This window comes from Trichomonas vaginalis, chromosome IV (assembly GCF_026262505.1).
Source record: "Trichomonas vaginalis G3 chromosome IV, whole genome shotgun sequence".
Taxonomy (NCBI): domain Eukaryota; phylum Parabasalia; order Trichomonadida; family Trichomonadidae; genus Trichomonas; species Trichomonas vaginalis.
The window spans coordinates 28962993-28988269 of NC_067206.1; the positions used below are offsets into that span (position 1 = coordinate 28962993).

Consider the following 25277-nt stretch of genomic DNA (forward strand, 5'->3'; position numbering starts at 1 on the left):
CAAAATAAAAAGAAATATTTTATAAAAAAACTAGCGTTATTCCTTACTTTCACAAAAGACCAAAAATAAACCTTTACATGTATTTTAGCAACTTCGTCAAAAAATTTTATAGCTTTATCTATCTCATCTACTCAAACGTTTCTTTACCTTTTCGTGTGGAGCACCCAAACATTTTCTCCAAACTTTCAAGTAAGTCTTTTCAGCAGCTTCTCATACTTAACAAAACACAACCTTGACTCTTTGACGTTACTTCATATCTTATATAATATTTTCCTATCTTTATACTCTTATGTATGAATCCTTCGTTTCTGAACGATGTTAAATAAGCCTTCACTGCTAACTTCCGAGTCGAATTAACATATGTATGAAAGTTATATCCAAAACAACTGGCAACCATTAACAAAAAACTATTGTATAAGACTTTGTCTATAAATAGCTGTATTCCATAGAATCTTACGATATCATAAAGCTCAGGATTCTTGTCAAAAATTTCTGAGTTAGAAAGCAATTCCAAACCTCAATGTATTATTTCTTTCCAAGATGGAAGAAAATGCTCGAAACAAAGGAATAGTTGTTGTATTTTTTAGAATATCTTTGACGTTTTAAATCAGCCGTATGTCTAACCCAATTTGGTGTCTTGTCATCTTTCGAACTGTTTCAAACTCAACCTTTGTCATTTTTCTGTTTCTTACATAACAAGATAAAAAAATTTTGTTTAAAAAAACGTAACGTATTTTTTTATTTGTTATATAAAGAATATGTATTTCAGGGATTTTTTTTACGAGTGTCCAAAAGTTCACTGGTAAAGTAAAAACAGAGTTTATATAATGAAATATGTCATTTTTTACGATTTCATGAGTTAGGCGACGTACGGGTTTTTTGTCCGTACTTCGCTGTTTTCCACGACTGTTCATGAGTTTTAGGCGGGAACCCTCGAAAAACCTAGGGTCGCTTTCTTCCACGAGTTTCATAATTGGGACTACGTTTTTGGTCCCACTCGCTGTTCTTCACTGTTTTCAGAAAAGAAGTCTGTCTCGCTGTTCTTCGCTGCAAAATTTCCTTGAGTGCCTTTGGTTTTGAACCAAATGTCTGTTAGTGTTTTGTTCTGGAACGAATGTAAAGAGTACCTTCACTGGCAACTGCATTACTAATAGTCTATTACATACCAACCCTTTAAATTTATTGCAAATTTACGATTTTCGTACGAATCTCTGGTTTTTCGAGGGTAGCAAACATATGAGGAAATTCATGAAATTTGGTCATTTTTTTACGATTTTCATGAGTTTTAGGCGAGTAAGATTTTGTCCCTACTCGCTGTTCTTCACTGTTTTCATGAGTTTTGGCGACCCCGAAAAAAGTCTGGGTCGCTGTTCTTCACGATTTTCATAGAGTTTTAGGCGACCCCGAAAAAAGTCTGGGTCGCTGTTCTTCACTGTTTTCATACGGAATCTCTACCCGCGGTTTTTCGAGGGTCGCAAACATATGAGGAAATTCATGAAATTTGGTCATTTTTTTCAGCAAAAATATATTTTAGGTGAAGAGGTTAGATCTAACCCGTTTTCTCACCCGTTTTCTCACCTCTTTTTTCACCTCATATGTCCTTACTGAAAAAGTATGTGTTCCATATGCCATTTTACTCAGAATTTTATACAGAATTCAATAAAAATATATTTTAGGTGAAGAGGTGAGATCTAACCTCTTTTCTCACCTGTTTTCTCACCTCTTTTTCCACCCGTTGAATTTTCATGAATTTCCTTAAGATAGAAGGAAATCGTCAGCAGTTGGATAGTTTTTAGGTGCTACCATGTTACCATGTGCTACCAGGTAATTTAACTTCTCTGAAAAAATGAGACAACATGACATTTAGACAACAACACAGGAAATAAACTTCATCGTATATGTTTTGTCAAGACTTCTTCATCGCAATGAGCGTAAATGACCCAAAAATATATTTTAGGTGAAGAGGTGAGATCTAACCTCTTTTCTCACCTCTTTTTTCACCTCTTTTTTTTATAAGCGTTTTACATGAATTGTACGATGTATATTTGAAATTCTAAACAATTTTGTGGCTTCGATTTCCTCTGTCAGTATGTCAAAAGTTTTCACAATGCCGAATGTTTCTTTATATTTCTTCTTGACATCTGAAAGAAGGAAATCGTCAGCTGTTGGATAGTTTTTGTTTAGAAATGCTAACATGTCCATTTTGTTTTCTGCTGGTTTCTCTGCTTCTTTCTTTAAGTCAGCATAGTCGTTTCGCATACGTTCTATCTCTTTGACGGAGTAGTTATATTTCCTCATTGCTGCTTTACATTTAGAACATTGTGGGTTCATTTTAGCATTGTACATTGAAATTTGTCCTGCAAGTACAACTATAGCGTCAATGGTCCTCTTAAATTCAAAAGTTGCTGGTTTTATCTGTTCGTTCCATACTTTACCTCTTCTATCTTTATCTCTTATCTGCCATACACATTTTGCAACTAACGAAACAAAGTTGTCGTAGGTCTTAAATTCTTCAGATTTATATATGTCAGAAACATTCTTATATACCATATCGCAGTCTTTGTCCATGACTTTGTGGTTGCAATGAAATCCAAGAAACTCATAGTTAACCTTACGTATGAACTTCTTTATTTCTACCGAGTCGGTTGTTTTTACTTCTATTTCATCGAATTCTGGAATAGTAAGCTTTTGTTGTTGTATTTCAGGAAGTTTGGGTAAATGTTCCACCAGGTCCTCCATTTCATAAAGATATTGTTCATTTGTTTCATCTTTTGCAGTGCAATCTAAATCTCCTTGGAGAAGTTCTTGCTTTATCTTCTGGATTTCTGTCTCAAAAGTATATGAAGAAGGAATGAAGCTTTTCATTTCTACTAACATTGAAGTTGGGTTCATAACTAAAGAGTTTGGTGAAGTTGTTGCTAACATGTTCTTACAATAAAAATAAAAAAATATTTTTTTAAAAATACTAACTCACTTTTTTTCTATCTTAAGGAAATTCATGAAAATTCAACGGGTGAAAAATTAGGTGAGAAAAACGGGTGAGATCTAACCATCTACCCTAAAATATATTTTTGGTTCATTTACACTCGTTACGATGAAGAAGTCTTGACATTTTCCCGACTGTTGTCAAAATGTCATGTTGTCTCATTTTTTAAAAGAAGTTAGTTTACCTGGTGACATGGTGACCCCTTCAGTAAACATCTCATTTTAACTCACTTTTTTTCTATCTTAAGGAAATTCATGAAAATTCAAGAGGGTGAAAAAACAGGTGAGAAAACGGGTGAAAAAAGAGGTGAAAAAAGAGGTGAGATCTAACCTCTTCACCTAAAATATATTTTTGGTTCATTTACACTCGTTACGATGAAGAAGTCTTGACATTTTCCCGACTGTTGTCAAAATGTCATGTTGTCTCATTTTTTAAAAGAAGTTAGTTTACCTGGTGACACATGGTTACCCGGTAACATGGTGACCCCTTCAGTAAACATCTCATTTTAACTCACTTTTTTTCTATCTTAAGGAAATTCATGAAAATTCAAGAGGGTGAAAAAACGGGTGAGAAAACGGGTGAGATCTAACCTCTTCACCTAAAATATATTTTTTTCTATCTTAAGGAAATTCATGAAAATTCAACGGGTGAAAAATTAGGTGAAGCCAAAAGTGGCTCGACCTCAAAACAAGCATTTTGTGAAGAATATAGCAACCGCCAGAATTCTGGCGGTTGGTTTTTATACAAAATTCAACGGGTGAAAAAAGAGGTGAGAAAAGAGGTGAGATCTCACCACTTCACCTAAAATATATTTTTGCTGAAAAAAATGACCAAATTTCATTATATAACTGTTATGAGTGACGAAGTGAACTTTGACACTTCGTAAAAAAAATCCCTGAAATCATATCTTTTATACAAAACATATACGATGAAGTTTATTTCCTGGACTGTTGTCAAAATGTCATGTTGTCAGTAATTTTAAGAGAAGTTAAATTACCTGGTGACCTGGTGACCCTCATTTCTACCCTCATGAAAATTCAACGGGTGAAAAAAGAGGTGAGAAAAGAGGTGAGAAAAGAGGTGAGATCTAACATGCTAACATAAACTCACTTTTTCAGCACTTTTCCGTAGTTATATATGAAAGACAATTCGAGATAAAAGTCATAGTACAATGGAACAATATGTTGCACACCATTTGTTGTGAACCAAACTTGAAAGTCAGAGAAACTGTTACTAGGTGGTTCGTAGAATTTAGAAGCAAAGTCATAAAAGTCCTTGCCAATACATAGAAAACTATTGTTGCTTGAACTGAAACTTGCATGGCACATAACATTTTGAGGGTCAAACACGTTTCTATAAACTGTCAAATCTGCTGGTGGAAGTATAAATTTAAATGGACCATCTGGTGGTAATGGTTCGTTCTGGTTTAGTAACCGAAGAAATTGTGCCCAAGAACGTTTGTCTACTCCCCAAAATAAAAACTCTGTATCTCTTGGAGGGTTAATTTCAATCTTTTGAAATGAAACGGTGGAGTTCATCTTGTCATATTCTAGTTTCAGATAGTATGTTCCATTTAGTAAAGAGTCGTATTTTTCTTGAAATTCCCAATAATATTTGTTCATTTGAGTTTGAAAGTCATTTAGAGTTTTCTCAAGACTTTCGTCTGAACGAACTGTAAAGATTCTCATTTCGTCAAATTTGTCTATTAGACCATCAGAACCTTTATACTGCCCATGAAAATATACTGCGAACATAAATGCGTTAGTTCTATTTGAAAACAAAACTCTTCTAAATCCTATTGCCTTTGCATCTGAAGGACTTTGAAGCCAACGAATTGGATAGTCAAACCTGTATGCTCGGATGAAATTTCTTCATCTGAAATAGTCCTACCAGCATTTGTAAAGATATAGTCTAACGGTTTTGTATCTGTTACTTTTGTTCCAACCTGAAGCATTTAATATATGTAAAAATATATTGTTTTAAAATGGTATGCCATTTCATATTTCTCATCTAACAAACAAGTTTCCCAACGGTCCAGCATGTTGTCTGACTGCTTGAGGGTTAGGTTGGTACCATTCGAACTTGACACTTGCAATTCCTTCAATTGCATTCAAAATGTCTGAGTCGGAGTCAACCATTTGTTCTCTCTTTGTAGTCTTGAAAGCGTCAAGAAGCATTGCAGCTGTTTGTTCATTGCCATGTGCATAGTAAATGTGACCATCCAAATCTGTTATGGTCAATCTGAGATTGTGTCCTTTCTTATTTCCGTCTTGTATGGCAGCAAGTACACCATGAAGCCTTCTTTGTTCTTTCCTTCGTCAAAGTTTACTGTAAAGGTTCGACCAGAAGTAATTTGACTTCTAACTTCACGGTACTTCTCATATGCATATCTTGTTCTTTCCATGGGAGCATGTGTGTCTTCACCTTTTCCTTTTTTCCTTCTCAAAGGATGCAATTGTTCGTCATGTTTCCAGTAGAATCTGGCAAAGCCGTCGTGTCCTTCAACTTGAGGTTCACTAACATCGAAAGGCATGTCCATAAGACGTTCTTCTTCTAACCTCTCTAGTCTGTTTGGATAATTTGCACGTGCTGTTTCCAAATCCATTTCGTAGCGAAGACCAGACAATTTGTCATAGACTTTTATGGGTCTTCCCTTCCTATATTTAAAATTCTTCGAAACTCTCCAACCATATCTTTGCAACTCTGCTTTTATTCTAGCAGACTTTCTATCCATTCTATATGGGGGCATTTTTATAAAAATAAAAAAATATTTTTTCTCTTTACTTTACATAACCGCCTGCTGCCATAAGTCTTTGACGCCAACCCATACCAGCTAATGAAGGTTGACTTGGTTTAGTTTGGAAACTAAACTTTGGTTTTGGTTTATCTTCAGTTTTTGGTTTTTCTTCTTCTATCGGTTTTTCGTCACTTTTCGGTTCCTCTGACTTTACTTCACTTGCAGGAACAGTTGTGTCGTCAACATCTTCATAAATATCATATGCCATTTGTTTTTGTTTTCCTTTCAACTTTTTGTGTTTGTTGTAAAGTTTAGAATATTTCGACTCTAAGTCAATGAGATGTTCTATAATGAACTGTTGGTCAGTGAAGTAAACTTTTCCATCTGTTGTCTCGAAAGCTCCTTCAGACTTCAATATTTTATTTGTGAGAGTCTGTTTTTTTTTGAGATACTAGCCGTTCCATTTTTATGAAAAGTGACTTTGTAGTTAGAGTTTGTATTTCCAGACCTGGCACTTTCTATTATTGAATTTTTCTCTTCATCTGTAAGTTCTTTGACAGGTTTTGACAATGGTTCTGAACTTTTTGTTTGTGGTGTCAAATCTACCGTTTCAACTTCTTCGGTCATTTCATCTCAGAAAAATTTTAGTTTGGTTTGTTTTCAACTGGTTGTTTAGGTTTTTTAAGTCGGTCTAAAACTTCCTGAGGTATAGGAAGAACTTGACAAACACGTTGTGTAACTGCTGGAAGCCGACAAATCCATCTTGAACCCATTTGTCTCAATGCTGTATTGTTCATTTCATCTCAGTAAAAAACTTTACATTCCCCACGTTTGAGGCGGTTGAGGTTGGTTATTGTTTACCCACTGTTGTGCATGGTTATATCCTCTGTTAAAGAATCTTTCACCTTGGTCCATATAGTGTCCTGCTTGGTTATAGTAGTCATTTGCTTTGTTATAATAGTTTCCTGCTTGTCTTCCTACATTGTCCATCCATCCTTGAACTTTTCCTCTTGTTTCAGGATTTGGAATAAGATTTGTTGCATCTCGTGCTACATCCCAACCTTTCTGTACAGTTTGTATAATAGGTTGTGCTTTCTCTTTAAGTATACCTAATGTACTCAAAATCTTCCTTCCAACTCCAAATACACCTCTGGCTATTGTTCCCACTGCGGGCAAAAATCTAGATGCGACTCCTGCTAATGCGCCAAATAAACCCATTTCTTATGGGTTAAAAAATGACGAATTCAAACAAGGACCCCTATGTTTCTAAGGCAACAAAGAAAGCACTCATGGTAAAAATCTTTAGTTCAACACCAAATGCTTGGTTTATGGATATCTTGGAAAACATTCCGAGAGTTAGAACAGATGGACCTCCATACTGGCTAATATTTGTCGGTCAAAACACAAGATACTGTGAAGCCATACCATTATGGTCCAAAAATATTTTAGATGTGAAAAACTGCTTTGACAATATTCGTTGACAAATACCATCCAACAAAACTGACATCTGACTGTGAAAGTTCTTTCAAATCAGACGATATTAAAAACTATCTGCGTTCAAAAAATGTAAACCAATATTTCATTGTCGACCAAAACCATTCTGCTCTTGGTGTCATTGACGGTTGTATAAAAATGTTAAGAGACTTAAACCAACCACAAGGTGGTGAAGCAAATGAAATGTCATATGACGACAAGTATAGACACTTCTCCATGGCAAAGATGAGACAAGTTTTAAATATTTACAATAACCGTAAACAAAAAGGTTTGGAAACCACTCCCCCGAAGAAATGAAAAACAACCCTGACTTAGAGAAAGACTATATATTTAATAATTTAGTCAAAAGAGACAAACAAGAAAGAATGCCGGGCTTCAAACTTCAGAAAGGTGACAAAGTAAAAATAGAAATACCTAAACGCGACCCATATGAAAATACTATTGACTATGACAACAATGGGAACCGACAGGTACTCACGTTCGTGTTCGTAAAAATAGAAGAAAGTATACAAGAGAATATTATGAAGTTTTAGGCAAACATGGCAAAATGTACAGACTGCAAGCAGAAGATAAAACTACTATTGTCAGACCTCGTTTCAAACTTGTCAAAGTTCAAGGTGGTATACTTTCAAAGACAGTTCCTAACAAATATAAGACAACTCCTGACGAATATGCTAAAGAAGTGGAACATGACGACTAAGCATTTCTATACCATGCGTAAACTGTCATGTAAGGTGGCATGTATTCTTTACTTTGTCCCGTGTTTGCGTATATCCTGAAACGCGATGTGTATGGTTTCCTCCTCCCTCAGTGTTACTCCAGTAACAATTTATAGCAAACTTAACGTTGTCTTTAACATCATATCCTTTACCTTTTGTCATTGCTGACCAATCCCAATATCTATGCTTATGCCAACCTGCTTGAGATGTACTTAAATCTATGTAGTGACTGTGTGCAGGTAAATTTTCACCTGAAATCGTTTTACTTCCACCTGTTTCCTTTGAAGAGTTTGCACAATACAAAAACCTGTCGACTATTTGAGTCCAAGTTCCAAAACCCAGAACTGTTTCTGGTCTGGTAGAGTTCATTGACGTATAAATAGAGCCTATAGGATATAATGTTTGAAGTATTTCTGTCTTTAATGTTTGAAGCTCTGTTTTGTCTGCTTTCTTGTCATATAAATCTTGAGCAGTGAATTTAATATTATGTTCATCCTTCATGACATAAACATCTTTACATCTAATGTTTCTCATCGTCGTTATGTCGTCATCCGATTGTTAAACCTTGTGGAAAGTTAGGAGGTTTCCAATATAATACATCCCCATCAGGTTCTTCAACCGTTCCTTCAATATTTTCTATACCAACAGTTGTGAAGAAATCATGTGTATGGTTCTTATCTGCTTTCTTTTCAAGGCTAACGTTTAAGTCTGTTATTTCAGAAGATGTATGTGTATGTCCAACGTCACTTTTCCTGTTTAAGGTTTCTTGTAAGTTTGTAATATTTGCAATGGTATGTGTATGTCCAACGGCACTTTTCCTGTTTAAGGTTTCTTGTAAGTTTGTAATATTTGCAATGGTATGTGTATGTCCAACGGCACTTTTTCCTGTTTAAGGTTTCTTGTAGTTTGTAATATCAGATATAGAATGTATATGAGTCTTTTTAGAATATTCGTTTTCAGCTCTTGTCACTTCACTTGACATTTTATTGTCAACATATGTTTTGTCTGCTAGTTCAGGATGAGTATGTTCTTTTGTTGCATAAGCATTGTTAGCTCTTTCTTCTTCTTTTGCTATATGCATCGTCTACATATGTTTTGTCTGCTTTGTTTGTCAACATCTGCTTTCAAAAGAAGTTCATTTATAGCGTTTCTCCGTTTAAAGTTCCTTTTGTTGATTTATACAGACAGTATGGTTCTTTATTGTCTTGAAACAGAAACTCATCTGTCATTGGGTTTAATGTCAGTTTTAAGTTTCCTTCTTTCAATGACTCAGATATCTTAGAATAGTTTGAAAAGTTTGTTGTGTTCTTATTTAGAGCTTGTATAATGAGTTGTCGGTTGTGTTGTATTTCTCTCATAGACGCTGTTTCATTTGACATTTTTATTCTAGATAAAATATGCTTTCAATAGAAAAAGAAAATTCTAGAGTTGCTACAACTAAACCATTAGATGAACTTTTTACCAATGTAGGTCAAAAGTTTGAGACAGAGACCGTAAAGCATGAAGGCTATCGTTTTGACTACCCGTTAAGATGGTTAAGAGACCCATCCGTCACAAAAGCTATTGGCTTTCGTAGAATGAAGTTCATTTCAGAAGCCATACATGGTTTCCCATTTACGGTCGGTTTTGAAGTTCGATACTATAACAAAGAAAAACGTATGTATGAGAAATTTGAACAGGGAAAACTTTTACAAGTGAATTTGCTTGTAACTTAGAAACAACTCTTCAAGCTTTTCAAGAAAAAATAAACGATATCTATATCGAATATGCAAAGCAGTATAACATTGACGAAGGAGAATACCATCTCGATATTATTTATGACAGAAAAAATGCAACTGTTAAAATCAATAGAAAGAAGACCTTGGAGAAAACGTTTATATTTCTACAAAATATAACAACTTGGCATGGTATAGATTTATGAGGATGTTAAATCAGCCTGCAGAATATCCAGTACACCCGGACTTTTATGAAGTCGAAAACCCTAATGGAACATATGAAAATGTTTTCGACCCAGATGCTATTATCGTTCATGTTCATTTCATTTTCTGGTGCACAAAACTCTTTCTTATGCTTGGCAAATGACTTTTACGAAAAAACCTACAAAGTTATACGAACCACCAAGTGGAAGTATTTCAGACTTTCAAGTATGGTTTACAACAGATGGAAGAAAAAGAATAATTCCATTATACCATGCGTTTTACTTAGAACTTAGTTTCATATACAACTACTATCGAACGGTAAAAATATAATTTTTTAATACGGTTGAGGTGTTGGATTTGGTTGCCAACTTGACTGTGGTGCAGGTTCAGGCTGTTGTATAACAGGAGCTTGTTCTTCTGGTTCAGGGTCTTTAGGTATAATACCAACAAACTGACCTACTCTTTTACCAATATTTTTGACACCGTTCCAAATTCCTCTTCCTACGGTTTTTATTCCATTCCATATACCTCTTCCAACATTTCGAAAGAAGTTTCCAATACTACTGAAGAAACCCATTTTACTATATGTAAAAATCTAATGTCCGCCTAGTCTCTTACGTTTCCTGTTGAGTTCCATAGCATTCTTTAACTGGAGCTCATACATTCTGTTTCTCCTCTGGTAGAAAACATATTCTGGGTCAACTCCTGTGTTCGCGTCATCTGCATAAAGTTGTTTATATCCCACTTCAGGGTTTGTATAAAACTCTTTCCATCTCATATTTGCATACCATGGTGGCAAACCTAACGCAGCGTCATTTGACATGGCAGTTTGCATTTGTACATCTGTTGGCACTTGACCATAGTTTGCCATTGCAGTTTGTATTCTAACTTCATTTGGAATATTCTCTGGGTTTGGTTGTCCAGGTTGCTGTGCATTCGCTAAGTTCTGTGCGTCCATTTAATATTAGATAAAAATATCTCTTACGAGTACATATACTGAACATTTGCAGGCATTGGTTCATCTTCATATTCTCTGTACTTTTCTGCCACGTCAAAGAAATAAATGACACAATGGAAAAAACCTAAAACAAGTAGTCCTATTTCAAACCACATTTACTTACTAGTAAAATTTCTTTGTTATGACACTTTCTCCGGTTTATAGGACCTCTCTCATATTCTATCTTGTCATATCTAAACTCATAGTCATGTATGTCCTCTAACCATCTCATAACGGTTTCCAAACCACTTTTATCGGATGTAAAGTAAAAGCATGGACAGTTATGTAAAACGTCTAAAGTTTCTAAAGAGTCTCTCAAAGTCCAGTCTACTTGGTATTGAAAATCCCATGTGTTATAGAACGGCGGGTCCACTATAAAGAAAACATTTTCCTTGTCTTTATATTTTTCATACAACTCTGTCCAATGACATCTCACAAACTCTATACCCTCAATATATTTTTCTATGTCCTCTTTGAAAACATTTGTATAGTTAAGATATAAAACTTTTGACATAAGTGTTTCAATGTCATGAACTCTTATAGAACCACTATATAATAGTCTAGCAGATATACTATCCCAGTCTATATATTCTGCTTTTTTCAAAACCTCTCTCACAATATTTTTGTTATCTAATGGTATACGTTCCATCTTACCTATAGGTATCTTTTCTTTTAACTCTTTCAATATATTGTTTGTGTCTGGTATATGTTTGAGACGGTCCATATAGTTGTCGAAGTCATTGCATATAATCTTTGAGTCTGGGAATATTGTATGACATAAATGGGATATATAGAAACTTCCACCGAACAAATCTACAAATGTTAGACCATTCGGTAGTTTCTTAAGTTCTCTCAATATAATATCTTTACATTTACTCTTATTTCCAAAGAACGGTAACGGTGGTTTTGTAAAATTCATTTATATATAATAATAAAAATGTTTTTTCCTGAAAAGTGACAGAAAAGTGACAAAACATGAAAACATATATAATTTGTGAAAAGCTCCTGGAAGACCCGTATATAAGAACTTCATTTATACTAAACATCTTCAGGGCTAGAAGGGGCGCAGCCCCTGGAAGCCCTCCGAATAAAAACTTCATTTATACTAAACATCTTCAGGGCTAGAAGGGGCGCAGCCCCTGGAAGCCCCACTACCTTTTTTTTTTTTTTTTTTTTTTGATAAGTTACCAAACCGAAATAAGATTAACATTGCACAGTCATAGGAATTTCATTCCTCTTAGAAGAAATGTGAGCATTATCTAGAGATTGTAACTTGGTACTGCAATAATTCGTTGATATTTTACCATTCATAATGATCTAAATTAAAATATGATATAAATAAAATTATCGGAAACCTCCTTCACAATTCGACTTTGTGATCTACCTTTTGAATTTTAGTTATTAATATTGATTCTTTATTAATTTTATGGCAATTGATAAAATTACCGGAAAAGTGACTTTCGGTTGAACCAACCTTAATTTGGAAAATGAAAAATGTTCTCATTCTAAAAGATATGATTGATCAGCCTATAAAGAAATACCCAAGTTATGTAGACACAATCGAAATTTCTAACTCGTTTTTCTTTTATTTATCAATTCAGAAAGTTTCAGAATCACCAATATTAATTGACTCAAAATCTATTAAATCAATCAAAATATCAGAATCCACATTTCAATCTATAAATACACTCTCTTCAGGAGCTTTGAATATTGCTCACAATGCAAATGAAAACATTAATACGAATTTAATCATGAATTCATTTCAGATAATTAATTTTTATGATTGTTTATTCTGTATTTCTAATGGATTAAACAGCCATATTGATAGAAATCAATTATGTAACCTTGAAAACTTTGATAATCTTTTAATTTTCTTATCTTGTAGTAACCAAAGCGATATTATAGAAACAAATCATTCAAAATCATTCATGAAAGACTATTCTATTAAAGTAGATGAGAAATTCATGGGGCGGTGCCATGTGAGGTGAAATTTATCATACACCGATTGGACCTTTTGCTTTCCCGAAAACATAGAATTTATATTGGGGGCCAAATATATGTGCATATATCTATACTAATCAAGCCATATTTACTCATATAGTATTGAGGAATAATGTGTTTTATATAAGATATGAATTTCAAAAATTTTGTTTTATTTCATTTTGAATACAATGAGGTATCTATATATATACTCTATATTGTGTTTGTAAACTCATTTTGGTCACATATCCATTTTTTAATCTGAATCTTATTTGAGATTTCAAATTTTTATCGACAATCATATATGATCACATCGGCATTTGGAGATACTTATCTTGTATCTCCAAATATCGATGTGATCATTGTATTTAATTGTATATTGACCAAGAGATTCCGATGCAGAATATTCAAAGTAGATAGTTTTTCCATTCTGTACACATAGGTGCAGGGTCTATCACTGGCATCCTGCACCAATATGTGCAGAATGGGAAAAGCTTGCACTTTTACCTTTCGATGCGAATGTTGCAAACACTTTTCCCATTCTGCACATATATATGCAGGGTCTATCACTGGCACCCTGCACCAATATGTGCAGAATGGGAAAAGCGCGCACTTTTGTTCTTCGATGCGAATGTGTCGGACATAATTCCTGATTTGCTCATATATTTGCAGGGTCTATCACTAGGACCCTGCACCTATATGAGCAAATCAGGAATTGCTTGCACTTTTTCACTTGAATGTGATTCATTGAATTTCAATTCGAGAAAGGAGTTTACAAATGCAGGGTAAAGGAACAATACCCTGCATTTGTTAACTCCTTTCTTGTAAAACCTTCCTCCAAAAAAATATAAAGATCACATTCTTCTTAAAACTCTCAAAATCTCATTATTTCAATCTTATAATCATAAATAAGCATACTTTTTCTATCTAATATTTCTCTATTCCTTAATTTTCTTATGAAATTTGTTATTTTTTATTTAATTTTTAAAATTTTCAATCTTTTTTGGATAATTTTATTCAATTTTATGATAATTTATTCTATTCTCATTATATAATAATATTGTTCATTTTTATTTTTTTAATTTTTCAATGCATACGATAATTTTTAATTCAATTTTTAAGGGAATGTTTTGATGGGATGAGCTTACTGAGCATAGGCTCATCCCATCAAAACATTCCCTTAAAAACTCTGGCCTTCATCGAGGCCAGAGTTTACAATTCATCAGCTCAGAGCCAAGTTCCTCGACGGTCGTCCTCATTAGGCCCGATCCGAGAGGAACTTGGCTCTTCATTAAAATCACAAGCTCTGGCCATTGCTAAGGCCAGAGCTTCGCAAACCATCCTCGGGGCCGGTTTCCTCAAAGACCGCCCTGATTCGGGGCGGCCGGAGAGGAAACCAGCCCCGAGAGAGTTCCCATACGAAGCTCTGGCCCAAGCAAAGGCCAGAGCCTGCAAATACAATCCTCAGGGCCGAGTTTTGCGATGATCGTCGATCATGTCGACGGTCTCGCAAGAACTCGGCCCTGAAAGAAAGAAATACACAGGCTCTGGCCCTAGCAAAGGCCAGGGCTTCGCTTACTGTCCTCAGGGCCGGCTTTCTCAAATGCCGTCCTAATCTAGGGCGGCAGGAGAGGAATCCGGCCCTGGGAACATCCAAATACGAAGCTCTGGCCCTAGCAAAGGCCAGAGCCTGCAAATACAATCCTCAGGGCCGATTTTGAGGGAGATCGTCCACATCATTGACGATCTCCTCTCATTTCGGCCCTGAAAGAAAGAAATACACAGGCTCTGGCCCTAGCAAAGGCCAGGGCTTCGCTTACTGTCCTCAGGGCCGGCTTTCTCAAATGCCGTCCTGATCTAGGGCGGCAGGAGAGGAATCCGGCCCTGGAACACCCAAATACGAAGCTCTGGCCCAAGCAAAGGCCAGAGCCTGCAAAATACTCAATGTTCAACAATTACAAATCTCATGTCACCCAGAAAGCTATGAAGGAAGCCCTTTCTCTAGGTTAGGACTTCCTTCATAGCTTTCTGGTACTGAGTGGAGTGGTTTTGGCTTCCATTGCCGCTCACTCCAGTAAGATCACGAGATTGTACAAAAGCCACGGCAAGTGCATTCCAACACCATAAATACACTTGCCGTGGAATACGGTTGCGAGTGCCTGCTGCTTCAACCGAGATTTGCAGCAGACACTCGCAATGATAACTAAAATTCATCATAAAGCTGGGAAATGGGCCTTTTCTCAAGGTCAAAGCCCATTTCTCAGCTTTATGATATTGAAACGAACATTTTGAGAGGTTATTACTGTTTTTCCCGGAATCATCTTGAGATTCCGGGAAAGTCATAGCAAGTGTAATCTATTAGCATAGATACACTTGCTATGACACATATATGCCAGCATCTGCTGCTTACCCCAAATAAGTAGCAAATGCTCGGCATCACATCTTGAGATCCTTATTATCTGCGTATTTTTCATTTTAATATATATAAATGTGTGTGTCTAACACAAGTCTATATGCGCCATGTAAAATATACACTAATACACACATATTGATCATAATTAATAAGATATCAAACTATAAAAACTGAGATATTACTATAAACTATATGTATTATTATTATATAGGTACCATACTATAAGGTCATATGAATATTATTGAAATTAGACACACTTTATATAATTTTATAATGTGAATAACTTGGGTCATAATTTTTTTTACGTAATTCCTACACGAAATTATCGGCATTACCCTAGTCTATCTGCGTGCAAAATACCAAGGAACAAATCAAATACTCACCATATCTTTTTTTAAAAAGGTCCAATCGGTGTATGGTGATTTTCACCTCACATGGCACAACCCCGAAATTCATATTAAATTATTGTCATTTTTCGACATTAATTCCTCATAAAAATTCGCCTCTATTTGTAATTCAAGATCAAGCTAGTTTTTCCAATTCTATATTTCAAAATATTGAAAACGCAACGGCATTCGCAACACAAAGTACAATAGCTAAATTAATGACTAATTATCAATTTATTTATGTACGAATTAATTCAGAATCATGGAATGATTTTTTTGAAAATATTATAATGACGAATTGCTCAATTTTGAATGAAACAAAGGAAATTAACAACTTATCAAATATTATTACAATCCATCCATTTTTAACACCATACAATATAGAGTACAAATTCTTTAGTTCAGTTCAACCTCGAAATGAGAATTTTGTAAACAAAAATCAAAGAATTGAAATAAGATATGCATCAGTATCAGAGTGTATCATCGAACAATGCAAATTTATTTCAATTAAACATGATCACGTTGGTGGTGCCGTAAAGATTGTGGCATCACAAATAAATGGAATTATAGAGAATTCTTTATTCAATGATTTGACAACTTATTCTTTATATAACCCTGTTGATGGAGCTGGAATCTTTTTATCTACAATGACAGGTAGTTTATCACTCAAAAATGTTTGCGCTTTCAGATGTGCTGCTTTGGATTCAAGTCATTTTATATTTGGAAATATTAGAGATTGCTTAAATTCTTCATTTTCTTTGAATGATTGTTCTGTTGGCCAATGTCCAGGAGAATTAGATTATATGGGACAGACAATGGAAATACATTCTCCTGCTGTCATAGAACATTGTAATATCTCTCAGAATTCGCCAAATAGATTTGCTGTTTTTGATAACTTCGATCCAAGATCGACAAATGAAAGCTATTTGTCAGTTATTCTTAGGGTTTTAGTTTATAATAATTCAGTTGAAAGTCATGGTTTGATTAACTGTCCATCAGCTATGATTGTTAGCCAAGTTAACTTTATAAATAACTATAACTTGGCTAGTAATATAACAGAGATATTCACTTATTATATCAACCTTTCTCTGTCAAATATTTATTATGAAAATAATTATAATTTTAATGTCTCACATTCTGATACAGAAAATATCTTGATTTTTGATGATTACTGCTCAGAAAAACCTGGTTCCAATAAGAATTGGACACCTTTGATCATTTCCTTATCAATATTAGGTGTTATTTTAGCATCAATCAGTATTTTTGCTTGTTTCCGTTTACATAAAAGATTCCAAAAGATTGAAAATAGAATTGAACTCGAGAGGTCTTTAGTCACAGACTATGGATAGAATTATAAAACAAAGATATTAAATGTGTGTTTAAATAAACTATATCTTTTTCATTGATGAAATTTCTACTACCCTATATTTCCAACTCTTGGAAAATTTTCATGACCCCCTACCCAGGGTCCTAAAATGGGTATTTTCCTCACACAGACACCGTGGTTTTTTGAGCCGGGAAATAAATAGCGCAGACAGTTTCTACATATAGAGACATGCTTATACTTAGAGTTTGACGGGAATCTAAAGTGATTTTTTTCTGCATCGCGAAATCTAATGCAATCTCAAAATCATGAAGAAACTGCGAATCGGAGCGCAATTTTTAATATGTTAATATATAAAGGTACCCCTACTACTGCAAATGCTTCAAATGAAAATCTAAGAAATCAGATTAATTTGATCACATTAGTATAGTATTGGTCAAACCAAAAACTCATATGTTGATATATAGCCTATAGATATTCATATTATCTACTTTTCATTGAATTACAGAAGATTTAATAATCTCATAAATATTCTTTTTAATTTTCCGAATTCCGTGTGCATTTAGATTGCCTATACCTGTATATAATAATTCTAGAATGGTTTGGTTAGATATTAAGTTTTTTAGATTAATATTTTAACATTTTGATAAAACAAGCATTTGTTCCATTTTAGAATCGCCATTGAACTCTAGTTTGACTAACATGATGTTGTATGATCAAATAAATTCTAACTTCATGAGATAAATTTTGAAATTAGAAAATGCGATATCTGACTCAAATATTTATATGAACACATTTAACATTCAATGATAAACTAAAGTACTATACAGCAGATTCGATTTGGCTTATATTTTATATAATCAACTAATAATCCTATAAAATTGTGCTATTCACGTTGCTCAAAGATGTATTGAACATTCACTACTTGTGTATTGATAAAATTAGATATAGATTCTAATGTAAATCGATATTTTGAAAATTCATATATATTTTGTCTTGGTTTGGCATTTGATCGTGTTGAAACCGGAATTGCAATATATATCGTCTAAATATATAACTATCAAAATATGAGCTATAGATTTTTAAATTATTCTCCTGAATATGAGTGACTAACATAATTATATTGAATTGAGTAGTAAGAATCTTAAATATTAGAATCTGAGAATCTTAAATATTAGAACTGTATAAAGGAACAAGACTATAAATGATGATGAAAATAAAGATTAAATTTAAATCTGAAAATTTGAAAACATTAAGTGTATTGTGCACTCTTGTCGGTCACAGTGTCTCATTCCGGGAGACATTGTCACTGCATGTCTCCCAGAATGATATCAAGTTCCCCATTCATAACTTGAATGCGGAACTTTGACCGATAAGAGTGTATTGTGCACTCTTGTCGGTTGAAAGTTCTGCAATCAGAAGAAGATTGTTGAACAATCCGCCATTCCAGGAGGCATGAGCTTGTTATCTCTCCTGAAATGGCACATATTTGATAATTCATGGAGCAGAACTTTGCACGCAATCAGACAAAAGATTGCGACAGAGTAACTGGGAAGACAGCAACTTGAAGCGAAGTTTTGTTTTCGAGTCTTTGGTTAAGAAATCTTAACAAAAAAACAAAGAAAAAAATCAGATAAAGTTGTCAATAACTTCATCAGTTAATGCTCACCTATGGGAGGTGTTTTGCGGGAGCTGGGGGTATCTTGGTGAGTACTCAGGAGGCCAAGAAGGGCACCCCAACCGACATTATCCTGATGAATTCAGTTGTCAACCATTCTGAAAACCGCTGAAACCGTCGTGTGTAGAGAAATTGTTTAAATTTATTATTTTCAGATTTAAATAAAAATAAGAAATGTTTACTATTATGGATTTTGAAATTTTTTAAAATTAAGAGTAGGAGATGAGACAAATTTAAATTTTTAAGAAATATTTGGAAGGGCGTAAGATACGCCAACTTAAATATATTATCAAATGAGAGAAAATCACTCAACAAAAAAACAATTCTTTCAAAAAGTTTGACATTGATCTTTCTAATACATATTTTTGGAAGGGCGTAAGATACGCCAACTTAAATATATTATCAAATGAGAGAAAATCACTCAACAAAAAAACAATTCTTTCAAAAAGTTTGACATTGATCTTTCTAATACATATTTTTGGAAGGGCGTAAGATACGCCAACTTAAATATATTATCAAATGAGAGAAAATCACTCAACAAAAAAACAATTCTTTCAAAAAGTTTGACATTGATCTTTCTAATACATATTTTTGGAAGGGCGTAAGATACGCCAACTTAAATATATTATCAAATGAGAGAAAATCACTCAACAAAAAAACAATTCTTTCAAAAAGTTTGACATTGATCTTTCTAATACATATTTTTGGAAGGGCGTAAGATACGCCAACTTAAATATATTATCAAATGAGAGAAAATCACTCAACAAAAAAACAATTCTTTCAAAAAGTTTGACATTGATCTTTCTAATACATATTTTTGGAAGGGCGTAAGATACGCCAACTTAAATATATTATCAAATGAGAGAAAATCACTCAACAAAAAAACAATTCTTTCAAAAAGTTTGACATTGATCTTTCTAATACATATTTTTGGAAGGGCGTAAGATACGCCAACTTAAATATATTATCAAATGAGAGAAAATCACTCAACAAAAAAACAATTCTTTCAAAAAGTTTGACATTGATCTTTCTAATACATATTTTTGGAAGGGCGTAAGATACGCCAACTTAAATATATTATCAAATGAGAGAAAATCACTCAACAAAAAAACAATTCTTTCAAAAAGTTTGACATTGATCTTTCTAATACATATTTTTGGAAGGGCGTAAGATACGCCAACTTAAATATATTATCAAATGAGAGAAAATCACTCAACAAAAAAACAATTCTTTCAAAAAGTTTAAAATTGATCTTTCTAATACATATCCTATGGAAGGAGTTTACATTCTCAAAATAAAAACCAGTTCAAAATCTTATTATTCCTTGAATAAAAATCATTTAATTTCAAATCCATTCCAAATCCTTAAATCTGTATTAAAATCATTTTGCCAACAACCAATACAATACAAATTACATTTCCATATATCTTCTTGTCCATTTTAATTTTTTATCTCATTTTATTTAATTTTATTTAAAGCATATAGATATCGAGATTCTTTACACATAGTTATATAAAAGTCCAATACATAATAAATTCTTAATTCTAGAGATATCTCAAAATCTCATTTTTTTAATTTAAAATACCTTTCATTTTTCACAGTACGATCACAACAAACAAGCCATTTACTAATTAACACATATAAGAAAAATATCAAATTACAAAACAACTTTCAATATCATTCGCATCAAATTCTATTTTTTCATAATTATCAACTACATGTTATTATATAATATATGTCGGCGCATATTCCACTCTATACAAGTGTCAGACACACTCACACAAAGCTGTGAGATTCATACCTCTATCAGTAGGACTTCTCAAATCAAGAACACATATGTTTCACTATTGCACATCTGTGTAGGATCTAATTAACCCTTTGGACTGGTACTTCAAAATTTGATAATTTGATAATTTCATGTGATATCATCATTTGCCTTTAAAACAACTGTGCGTTAAACTAGACACGTTTCTCTATCATAATGCAAAATATCAAAGTTTGGGAGATTCCCAAAGTGTCTGAAACTGATCATAAGGGTGAAAAACCGTTTTCCAGAAGTTGGGAACGTAGGGTATAAAGAAACTCTTCAAATAGAGTTTCCCAAGAAACATTTTTATAATGAATTTTTTAAAATGATAATATAATAACAATGCTTAAATTTTTTAATCTTTATTTTATAATTTTACTAGAAGTTCCTAATTATTTTGGTAATAAGATAATATGACTATTAAAATCTTAAAGATCATAATAATTCTCAGCATAAATTATTTTTGGTTAAATTTATGGAAATTAACTTTATGGAAATGATAAAATTAATGTTTAGGGTAGATTTGTCGTACATATACGAGTGATAACTGATGTCTAGCTATATATATTAAAAAAATATTAATTTAACATTTTAAAAGTAACGAATGTAAAGTTCATACAGTTTATTCTGTGTCGAAGAGCTTTGTTGAGAGGTATTTCTCGCCACGGTCGGCAAAGAGAACAACAATAACACCGCTGTCGAGCTTCTCTGCAAGCTTCTGTGCGGCAAGCATGGCGGCACCACTGCTCATGCCAATGAAGATGCCTTCCTTTGCAACAATCTCGCGTGCCTTAGCAAACGCTTCTTCGCTCTCAATGAGGATGTGCTCGTCGATCTTGTCTGCCTGGTAGATAGCTGGAACAATAGCTTCCTCCATAGACTTAAGACCTTGGATGTAGTGGCCCTTAGTTGGTTGTGCTTCGACAATCTTGACGTTAGGGTTCTTCTCGCGGAGGTTCTTGCCAACACCCATAAGTGTGCCTGATGTGCCGACTGCTGCAACGAAGTGTGTGACTGTGCCATTAGTCTGTGACCAGATCTCTTCGGCGGTTGTCTTGTAGTGTGCGATCTTGTTGTACTCGTTGCTGAACTGGTTAGGGTTGAAGTACTTGCCTGGGTTCTCCTTGACGAGTTCGGCAACTTTGCGGATAGCACCATCTGTGCCGAGCTTCTTGTCGGTGAGGATGATGTCTGCACCGAAAGCTTTGATCATCTTGCGGCGTTCGATTGAGACGCCTTCGCTCATGACGATGATGACGTTGTAGCCCTTGACGCGGCCGATCATTGCAAGACCGATGCCTGTGTTGCCTGATGTAGCTTCGATGATTGTTGAACCTGGTTGCAACTTGCCTTCCGCTTTCGCTTGCTCAATCATCTTAAGCGCAATGCGGTCTTTGACTGAACCTGTTGGGTTGAAGCCTTCAAGCTTTGCGTACATCTGAACTTTCGGATTTGGGTTGAGATGGTTGATGCGGACGAGTGGTGTGTTTCCGATTGTCTCGAGGATGTTGTCGTAGATCATATCTTAGATCAAGAAATGTAAGAAATGATGTGAGAAAATTTACGGATGACAGAAATCAATTTTTTCTGTGTTACTGTTAACAACTTCTCAATTTTTTTCTGATGAAATCTGTTCAACAATTTGAATGGATGATGGTCGATTTGTGTGAAAATTTATCCATAATTTGTTAATTCGATATTATCCAACGACATATGTCATACTGATACGACGTGACATAACATTACAATGACAAAACAAATAAAATTATTTTGTTTTCTTTTCTTTCAACTCAAAAGATGTTAATTTACAATATCTCTATTACAAATATGTATATTATTACTCAGCACTCTTATATCGAATGACAAAACAGATTTCGTCTTGAAGAAAAATATATTTTATTGCTTCAATTGAGAATTGAACTTGGGTTATCTTCTTATTATGATTAATTTATACTGTTGATCTGGACATAATATGAAATTCATGTTATAACGAAGATTGTTTAAGGGTGGCGGAAAGTGAAGTGAATGAGCAAAAATAAAATGCTATTATCTCGCCATATGCATAATATCTTTCGGTAAAAATTATATAGCTACAAATATCATTTGTAGTAGTATACGTATGCCATAATTTCATTATCATATATGCAAGCTTTTTATTTTCCCTCCTGTGATAAATATTTGACTTTCGCTTTTGATAGGGGTAAAAAAATTTAAATATCTCATGATTGGAGCTTTAAGGGTGCCCTATAACGATAATGTAAACATCACAAAATTAACCTTATTAGAACTCGAATGAATGGATTATCCAGATTCTAGTTCTCAATATAATAACCTTAAAAGTGCTTTTCTGAGGGTGGTCTATCGTCTATAGGGCACCCTTAAGCACAAAATATGCTCAATAGAAAACATAGAAAACAGCATCTTTTATATATTTAAATATGAAGAAAGACTCCTTATCTTATATTGAAAGACTAGATACAAATCTAATCAAACTCTGAATAGGTGCAAACTGTAAAGAAAAGTATCGGATGTAATTGGTATTTATATGCTGTTTATTCTCATACATTGATTTTATGCAAATTTTATAAGTAGTTCCAGATCTCATCACTTATTGCATCTTAGACGAATTTAATAGATACGTGTTTTGTTCAATAGAAAAAATAGATCTATGTACCTATATTGCATACCTTAAGTATTTTTGATATTAATTCAAAAACCAGAGACTAGATACAGTTGGAAATTCAATTTTTTCATTCATTATTTCTCTACCAGATAGAGATCTCAGACGACACAAACTTTGTAGTAAATACTTATTTATATACACTATTTAATTATGTTACAATAACAAAATAATTTCAAATATTTATTTAGTTATTTTTACTTTTTGTTATTCGGTCACATCACTTTCCACCACCCTTAAGAAATTTTATAATTAAATTTACAAACTTTATTCTCGCGATTAATATTGTATATAGGCATGTACAGAAATCCAAATTTCTATTGCGAAAACTTGTAATTGCTTTTCAAATGATTTTAAAAATTTTGCACGAAATAACTTCATTGTAACTATAATCGGTATGACAAATTGATATTTAATATAATTATATGTATATTGGACGATAAAGAGAATAAAAAGGAAAATTGCAACTTTTTTGATGAATAATTGATCGATATTTCAGATAATTAATCATCGGATATAGATAAGTGTGGTATATATATCATCCGCTGAAGATACTGGCTCAAAAATATAGTCAGGAAAGAATTTATTGAATCAAACATTAATAATCAAAAAATCTGTTTTGTCATTCGATATAAGAGTGCTGAGTAATAATATACATATTTGTAATAGAGATATTGTAAATTAACATCTTTTGAGTTGAAAGAAAAGAAAACAAAATAATTTTATTTGTTTTGTCATTGTAATGTTATGTCACGTCGTATCAGTATGACATATGTCGTTGGATAATATCGAATTAACAAATTATGGATAAATTTTCACACAAATCGACCATCATCCATTCAAATTGTCGAACAGATTTCATCAGAAAAAAATTGAGAAGTTGTTAACAGTAACACAGAAAAAATTGATTTCTGTCATCCGTAAATTTTCTCACATCATTTCTTACATTTCTTGATCTAAGATATGATCTACGACAACATCCTCGAGACAATCGGAAACACACCACTCGTCCGCATCAACCATCTCAACCCAAATCCGAAAGTTCAGATGTACGCAAAGCTTGAAGGCTTCAACCCAACAGGTTCAGTCAAAGACCGCATTGCGCTTAAGATGATTGAGCAAGCGAAAGCGGAAGGCAAGTTGCAACCAGGTTCAACAATCATCGAAGCTACATCAGGCAACACAGGCATCGGTCTTGCAATGATCGGCCGCGTCAAGGGCTACAACGTCATCATCGTCATGAGCGAAGGCGTCTCAATCGAACGCCGCAAGATGATCAAAGCTTTCGGTGCAGACATCATCCTCACCGACAAGAAGCTCGGCACAGATGGTGCTATCCGCAAAGTTGCCGAACTCGTCAAGGAGAACCCAGGCAAGTACTTCAACCCTAACCAGTTCAGCAACGAGTACAACAAGATCGCACACTACAAGACAACCGCCGAAGAGATCTGGTCACAGACTAATGGCACAGTCACACACTTCGTTGCAGCAGTCGGCACATCAGGCACACTTATGGGTGTTGGCAAGAACCTCCGCGAGAAGAACCCTAACGTCAAGATTGTCGAAGCACAACCAACTAAGGGCCACTACATCCAAGGTCTTAAGTCTATGGAGGAAGCTATTGTTCCAGCTATCTACCAGGCAGACAAGATCGACGAGCACATCCTCATTGAGAGCGAAGAAGCGTTTGCTAAGGCACGCGAGATTGTTGCAAAGGAAGGCATCTTCATTGGCATGAGCAGTGGTGCCGCCATGCTTGCCGCACAGAAGCTTGCAGAGAAGCTCGACAGCGGTGTTATTGTTGTTCTCTTTGCCGACCGTGGCGAGAAATACCTCTCAACAAAGCTCTTCGACACAGAATAAACTGTATGAACTTTACATTCGTTTCACATAATTAAGAATACTGGCTTTTCTTATGCTATTATAAAATCCTAATAATATACAATTGATTTCATAATCTTTTACCGAAACATTTTAGCATATAAAAGCATTTTGCATTTTATTCTGAAATCAGATTTAAATGTTAGTGATATCTTGTTTATGATGTGCTAAATAATTCAAATCTGCTTAACTATAAATCGGATATAAGTTGATTGATTCAAGATTTGTTGAGTTCTTGAATTGTTATTCGTGATATGTTTGGAAAGTTGCAGCTGT

At 34.1% G+C, this 25277-nt stretch overlaps 8 protein-coding genes and 3 pseudogenes across 11 annotated transcripts, besides 4 other annotated features; 4 read left to right on the forward strand and 7 right to left on the reverse strand.

Annotated features, from left to right (window-relative positions):
- The first annotated feature begins 957 nt into the window (after nt 1-957).
- Nucleotides 958-7976: a mobile genetic element.
- Nucleotides 1255-9064: a mobile genetic element.
- Nucleotides 2011-2925, reverse strand: TVAGG3_0187660 (organellar and viral DNA polymerase type B; the record flags this gene model as incomplete). Its single annotated transcript, XM_051225836.1, has 1 exon — nt 2011-2925. The coding sequence occupies one exon, from the start codon at nt 2923-2925 to the stop codon at nt 2011-2013; it is 915 nt and encodes a 304-aa protein (XP_051110822.1).
- TVAGG3_0187670 (uncharacterized protein) lies at nt 4093-4674 on the reverse strand (the record flags this gene model as incomplete). Its single annotated transcript, XM_051225837.1, has 1 exon — nt 4093-4674. One exon carries the CDS (start codon nt 4672-4674, stop codon nt 4093-4095), a length of 582 nt encoding a protein of 193 aa, XP_051110823.1.
- Nucleotides 4993-5720, reverse strand: TVAGG3_0187680 (annotated as a pseudogene). Its single transcript has one exon. A coding segment is annotated over exon 1 (728 nt).
- TVAGG3_0187690 (phage tail repeat-like family) lies at nt 5767-5991 on the reverse strand (the record flags this gene model as incomplete). The annotated part of the gene is made up of 1 exon (XM_051225838.1): nt 5767-5991. One exon carries the CDS (start codon nt 5989-5991, stop codon nt 5767-5769), a length of 225 nt encoding a protein of 74 aa, XP_051110824.1.
- On the reverse strand, nt 6540-6941 carry TVAGG3_0187700 (uncharacterized protein; the record flags this gene model as incomplete). The annotated part of the gene is made up of 1 exon (XM_051225839.1): nt 6540-6941. The coding sequence occupies one exon, from the start codon at nt 6939-6941 to the stop codon at nt 6540-6542; it is 402 nt and encodes a 133-aa protein (XP_051110825.1).
- On the forward strand, nt 7041-7766 carry TVAGG3_0187710 (annotated as a pseudogene). The gene has a single exon. A coding segment is annotated over exon 1 (726 nt).
- Nucleotides 9065-9343: 279 nt separating the features above from the next.
- On the forward strand, nt 9344-10185 carry TVAGG3_0187720 (annotated as a pseudogene). The gene has a single exon: nt 9346-10185. A coding segment is annotated over exon 1 (840 nt).
- A 265-nt stretch (nt 10186-10450) lies between these two features.
- TVAGG3_0187730 (uncharacterized protein) lies at nt 10451-10813 on the reverse strand (the record flags this gene model as incomplete). Its single annotated transcript, XM_051225840.1, has 1 exon — nt 10451-10813. The coding sequence occupies one exon, from the start codon at nt 10811-10813 to the stop codon at nt 10451-10453; it is 363 nt and encodes a 120-aa protein (XP_051110826.1).
- A 5108-nt stretch (nt 10814-15921) lies between these two features.
- Nucleotides 15922-16980, forward strand: TVAGG3_0187740 (uncharacterized protein; the record flags this gene model as incomplete). Its single annotated transcript, XM_001305239.1, has 1 exon — nt 15922-16980. The coding sequence occupies one exon, from the start codon at nt 15922-15924 to the stop codon at nt 16978-16980; it is 1059 nt and encodes a 352-aa protein (XP_001305240.1).
- Nucleotides 16981-20957: 3977 nt separating this feature from the next.
- Nucleotides 20958-22010, reverse strand: TVAGG3_0187750 (cysteine synthase family protein domain-containing protein; the record flags this gene model as incomplete). The annotated part of the gene is made up of 1 exon (XM_001294581.1): nt 21063-21962. The coding sequence occupies one exon, from the start codon at nt 21960-21962 to the stop codon at nt 21063-21065; it is 900 nt and encodes a 299-aa protein (XP_001294582.1).
- Nucleotides 22011-22678: 668 nt separating this feature from the next.
- Nucleotides 22679-22818: a mobile genetic element.
- Nucleotides 22784-22818: a terminal%2Cinverted (terminal inverted repeat of Kolobok-5_TV transposon ID:TVAGG3_0187770).
- A 1217-nt stretch (nt 22819-24035) lies between these two features.
- On the forward strand, nt 24036-25073 carry TVAGG3_0187780 (cysteine synthase family protein domain-containing protein; the record flags this gene model as incomplete). The annotated part of the gene is made up of 1 exon (XM_001305237.2): nt 24084-24983. One exon carries the CDS (start codon nt 24084-24086, stop codon nt 24981-24983), a length of 900 nt encoding a protein of 299 aa, XP_001305238.2.
- Between the last annotated feature and the right edge of the window lie 204 nt (nt 25074-25277).